A 6,000-nucleotide genomic window follows, 5' to 3' on the forward strand; every position below is an offset into this window, starting at 1 on the left:
ACATAAACAACCTGGATATCTGGGAGCAGTGCTTTCCTATAAGAAATTACATAAATTTCTGTTGGTCTGTGAAGAGTATCCAGACAGATATATATTTGCAAACTAATTGACTCACACCTTTTAATGTTTTCTCTTTTTGCAACAAATCTCTTCAGCTTATATGTAGTACCTAAAGGCATAGGTTCCTGGATATTTAAATCAGGATCTCCATAAATATTCAGCAATGTGAACTCTATTTTACTAAAGCAGTTGTGATGGGTAAGAGCCTCATGAACCACTGCTAATCTCTCAGATGCAGTCGGGAAACTCTCAATTGAATGCAGAGCAAGCAGATGAGTGAAGAATGATTACTAATTTGTGACCCACATGGTAGCTTCCTGTTTATGGTAATGAATGAGCTCATCATTCCTCTGAGATGCAAGATGCCCCTGCAGTTATGTATAGATCACATGAACTAGCTTGGCTTAACTAGTTTGTACAAGAGCAGCCAATTTTTCATGATCATGTGAGTTATAGTAAGACAAACACTGGTTGACTAAGAAAAGCTTATAAATCCTTCAGGTCAGTGATTAGTCTTGCAGTTTTGACTCAGAGTTCAAAGAAGTGGCATGTGAATAAATATTATAAGAGAAGTGGAACAATTACTGGAATTCATATGACTGGCTGCAATCATGGGAATTAAAGACTTTTCCTTTAAAATGTAGAATTTAAAACCCAAATCCTTTTCTTTCCCTCCTCACGCTTCTACAGCACATATCCCACATCACAACCTAGCTAATACCAGCCAAGAAACATATCCTGTTTTGCAGTCAGTACATATCTCTGCTCTAGTTTTCGGAGTGGTGGCTGCTGTCCCTAACAAAGGACTCTCTCGTGCTGCTGTTGACTCTTCACTGGCTGCCATAATAAATTTAATATGGGTTTTTTGGGAAAAAAAAATATAGTGATTATAAATTCAGTTTTTCTAGTTTCAGTCAAACAATTTTTTTGGCTTATCTCACCCTCGCACAGATTTCTAATAATGTCTCTAGTCAGAAAGAAAAGCCCCAGGGAGGTAGGGGGAGAGAAAGTTTCCTCGTGTTCTTTCTTCTCTCCCCAGAGTTGCAGTTTCTGTTAATTAAACATTAGGGCTGATGCATCTCATTAACTCTCTAGGATAAGGACAAAGATACTGTCTCTTTCTTCACTTGAAATAAGGGTACATTTCACTCATTGCAGGGGAGTTTAATCATGTGCTGCTCTGCCCAGCCAGTGGTGCCTGATGCCGAGACAAAGCCCTAACTAACAGCCAAGAGGCAAGGCACTGGAAGCTGTATGACCCTGGAGAAAAAAACTATATTTTGAAAGGGTGTGAAACCTACCTATGAACATCTTTTTTAGTCTTGTGTTTTCACAGAGTAACTGTGAAGAACATGAACTCCAAAGAAACTCTAGTGTCTATCCATTTTTCCTTGAAAATCCTATAGACACCCTATCCAGCAGGAAACTACAATCATGTGGCCATGACAAAATCAAAAGATACAATTTGAATTATTATGTCCTTTTTAGTTCTGCATTTGGCTCAGATTTTTGTGCATTCAAGCAGGAACATGATTTTCTTGGGTTACAACAGTGCTTATGAATGTCTGTCTTCCCACCTGAATTAGACTGTAACCTTCTCTGGGCAAGGGAGATTTCTTATGTGTTTCTGCAGTAACAGTCACACTGCCAGTGTTCAATAAATTATTCTAATGATGTCTATGCAAATAACAGCAACTATCTTTAATTCAAAAAGCTTGAACTTGTTTGCTATTTTCCTGTGTTCGTAGCAGCAGCTGGAAGAGCCCCTTAACACTGATCTGTTATCTTTACTTTTAATTAGAGAAGCCCAGAAGATTCTGAGTCTGCTGAAGTTCCTCCAGAGAGTAAGGCGATCAGCAAAAAAAGTTAGTATCAATCCAAAGACTAGACAAGCAACAGGAAAAGCCTTAAGACTTAAGATGGAATTGAAAGTGTGAAGCTGGCTTAGCTCTGGGTTTGCTATGTGCTACCTCACCATATCTGATGGTGCTTGGCTACATAACCAAATATCTTATTAAAGACCTTTTCATCTGCCAACCCCGTAATTGTAAAGTTCATTAATCTTATACTGTCCATGCTTTAGTGCTTGTTTACTCACTGCTGCAAACTATTTTTCTAAAGCCTTTGCTTAAAGAGACACATTCAAAATTTAATATAAAACAGATTTTTATAATTGTAAACTTTGCTCAGGCTTTTATTTCTGAAAGTAGTGAAATGATTGGGTTTTTGGCTCGCTATACTAATACAATTCTGCTTTCTTCTTCTCTTATATGGTAAAGCAATAGCCTCTTTAAACCAGTAATGATTTATTACATGTGTGGAATTATGGACTCACGATGGCTCTCAGTTTTAGGATAATCTGTTTTCTTCAGAGAGCTTCAAAGTAATTCTTATCTTCTCTGATTTGTTGCTGCTTACACCAAAAAATGAGAAAATAGAGCATAAACCAAACTCTGCCTTTGACTGTACTTGTGTGACCTTGGTGAATGTAGTAGAGTTCTAGTCATTAAAAAAAATTTTAACTGAAATTAGTTTATTTACTATAATCAACTCCCCTTTATTTGGTGATCTCAGATCTCAGGTCATCAGTTTGATTTATTTAACAATGTCATTATCTTCTTCTAGGTTTCTGATATTCTTCTCCGTTCTTGTGAACTTCATTTCTATTTTTGAGGAATTTGAAATCTGGACTTTAATTTCTTCAGTCTCAGCAGTACAAAATCCAGTGCAAGTTTCAGTGTGACTATCTAGTACATCTCTATACGTTTCCATTCTGGTCAATCATCACTACCTGCTAAGCACTAAAAAATTTCTAGTAATCTCAATGCTATCTGTTCCATATAAATAAATTTGGTCTATAACTAAATTTGGGATAGTTTCTCAGTAAAATTCTTTGTTTGGTTCCATTTTTTCCTCATAGCTCAGTTTTACCTCTATATTAGAAATTGTAAGTGAAACCATAGTAGGGAAGGGGGGTTATTTTGTTTTAGGATTTTTTTTGAGAATACATATTTTCAAAAGTTTGTGTTGTTTCAGTTCTTATTGAACAGGTAAATGCATAAGATGTCTCACTGGCCCTTTCCTTCTCATTTATCCACACTTGTTCTATCAATATCTGAAAAGATGAAAGAGTAGCATTTTATATTTGGTATACTCAGTGAGATGTTACATTAACTAGAAATAGTTTTGCTGTTTGAGTAATGAAAACATTGGGGGAAAGATCTATTTGTGGATAAACTTTTGCTTTAAACTCTTATTCAAAGCTTAAAATGCATAATCTATGGTGGGAGTCCTGCACCCATTAGCTTTATGAAAATTATGGAATGAAATTTGCTGTGAGTTCTGGTCCCCTATTTAAGCAGAGAAAGTTATCAAAAATAAGTGTAGAAGATTAAATTTGTAGAAAATAGAAATAGAAAAAGCCTACTTTTTTCTAGTGCTTTGTAGAAATAGTTAGGGTAGTAAGTTAATATTTACTGCTGCAGCAATATAATGCAGAGAGATAATTGCCAGTAACAAAGTTGCTGTAAAATAGGCTGAAAATAAATTTGGAAAAACATTCAGATTTGTTCACATATGCGTCTTAACTTTCAGTCAAGTAAGTTCATAAAGCTTACATTTGCAATTGCTCCATAATGTTAACCTGATCCCTATGTTATACTATAGACAGCATGCTGGACTGAGTTCCAGTAATTATGGTACATCTTCTTCAACAATCAGATACTTGAATAAAACAGACTAATAATATCTCTGGGCAAGCCATGGTTTTGTCCTCACCAGTGCTTATTACAAATCACAAACCTAGCGTAGTGCAGCAATCTATTATTTCTGTGTAACTCATGCCCTGCTCTATTGATTATAAACTGCCCGTGGTGTTTAGAAAGAACGGTGCAAACTGGGGACATCCACGTCTGGCTCTGTAAGCTAGCAGGAAAATATAACAAGCCTGCCAATTTTTCTGAACCCACAGAGCTCCCAGGCAACTGCGGAGGAATTTCTGAATACAGTTGTTAGGCTTTTATGTGCTGTGTGTTTTTTTCTAATAGTCTGAAGACTTCAGTTCTAGCCAGTTTCTGTAAGAAAAACATCTCCCCCATCGCTATAAAATGGTCATCTCTGAAAAAACATTACTGAAGTGAAACCTTGTAATAACTACATTGAAACAGTTCTATGCAGCTCCACATTAGCTCCTTAGAGTGTCATACTACATCTGTGTGTGGGGCCAACAAAAGTCAGGAAAATACATGATGTTTAGGGCCCAAATCATGACCCTGTTTCTTCAAGCATAAAAGCAACCCTCTGAGAAGTGTTCTGTCCATAATGTGTAGAGGGAAGCTCCATGAGTTTCCTGAGAGACGTTAGAGATCCTGCTTGCAAGATTGTGGATAAAATGGATGGAACAAAGTACAGGATAGGGGAGCCAATTATATGTTGGTAAGCCTAGACAGTGAGCCTATGTATGGAGCCTCATTGCTACTTGAGACAAAATCCCTCCCCATGAATCTACATAGCTGTCTGTGTTACAGACTGGATAGAGAGACTGTCCCGAATTCCGTAGCATGATTTCAGTACTTTTAGCACTAGTAGTATCTTTCCTCTCATGTCAGATGCCTGATCATGAACATCCACTATTCCACACTAAAACAATGTCACAGAACAATATGGGAAAGAAAAGCAGCCATCTGCATCCATGAGTGATGCCGCAGACAGGAGTACTATGAGCATAATGGCTATTAATTGATTGGAACAAAAGTTGGAAATGAGCATGCTGTAACACTGTACTAATAGTGATACTCCGAGGCTTGCTGCCTTTTATCTCTATCCTTCACTGTAATACAATCTCATAAAAATACAGACCCTGAAAATATTACTCAGTAGTAGCATGCTTTACAGTGTTAAGATGATCAGCTGTCTGAGACCAAATATTCATCTTCTCTATAGCTGTGCAATTCTGTGAGAGACGGTGGAAAAACTGCCATCTTTTAAAGAAAAGATATAACATCTGTGAAAATTTGTGTGAATTTCAGCAACCAAAGAAATATTAATGGAACCTTTAAGGTATATCATGAGACTGGACTCAAGCCTAATTCTAATTTTTTGTCTGGTAGTTGACCTAGTAAAAATATGGAAGCTACTTCCTGGTTTTTGCATCTCTGAGTTATTCTACAACCTAATTTTATTTCAAATGTATTGAAGGAAGTGTAATAACAAGGACAAAACAGATAAACACTATTGTCCTCTGATTATTATGACTTTTCATAATGTTATATGTGAAGTCACCAAAAAAACAAATCATTTGTAACATAGCAAAAATTACAGTATCTGTGTTAAAACTTCTGGGATTTTTGGTTTGTTTGTTTCTTTTTTTCCTAGGTAAGAAAATTAGCTTGTTAGCAATAATGGTTCTGGTGGGTGACAGTCTTCACAATTTTGCTGATGGCTTGGTAATAGGAGCAGCATTCTCATCCTCAACAGAAACAGGTGTGACAACGACTATTACTATTTTATGCCATGAAATTCCTCATGAAATGGGTAAGAAATATATATATATATGTATTTTTCCTGATTGGCTTTATAGTTCTAGCTTTTCCAAATAATTCTTTCCTATATGACATTAGTGGGAATTCTTTTTGCTTATAGCATCATGAACTATAACATTAATGTAGAGGTGGAGTATATAAAGAGGCTATGTTCTTCTCTTTCCATTTCACAAAAAGGAGGAGAGGCTTCTGTCCTCATTATTGGATACCAGCCTATCTCACCTTCTCCAAATGTAACTGCCATCAGGTCAGAGTAGCTGTTTATTCTCATGTGTACAGACACAAAAAATAGTAAGGTGTGAGCAAGAGCCATGTGTGCCTGGTGCAACAGGCTAGCCAAGAGTTTTAATACGCAGCAGAGCCATTTAAGAATGTACTCCTCATGCTACCCTCATTCCTG

At 36.6% G+C, this 6,000-nt stretch overlaps 1 protein-coding gene across 1 annotated transcript in view; it reads left to right on the forward strand.

Moving 5' to 3' along the window:
• SLC39A12 (solute carrier family 39 (zinc transporter), member 12) overlaps positions 1-6,000 on the forward strand; it is a 33,531-nt gene that overhangs the window by 20,595 nt on the left and 6,936 nt on the right. The window contains exons 10-12 of the mRNA XM_010076653.1: positions 1,862-1,925; positions 4,256-4,258; positions 5,434-5,592. Of these exons, the coding sequence (XP_010074955.1) occupies positions 1,862-1,925; positions 4,256-4,258; positions 5,434-5,592 (226 nt within the window). The remainder of the gene's footprint in view (positions 1-1,861; positions 1,926-4,255; positions 4,259-5,433; positions 5,593-6,000) is intronic.

The sequence above is a fragment of the Pterocles gutturalis genome, unplaced genomic scaffold (assembly GCF_000699245.1).
Source record: "Pterocles gutturalis isolate BGI_N339 unplaced genomic scaffold, ASM69924v1 scaffold46633, whole genome shotgun sequence".
NCBI lineage: Eukaryota > Metazoa > Chordata > Aves > Pterocliformes > Pteroclidae > Pterocles > Pterocles gutturalis.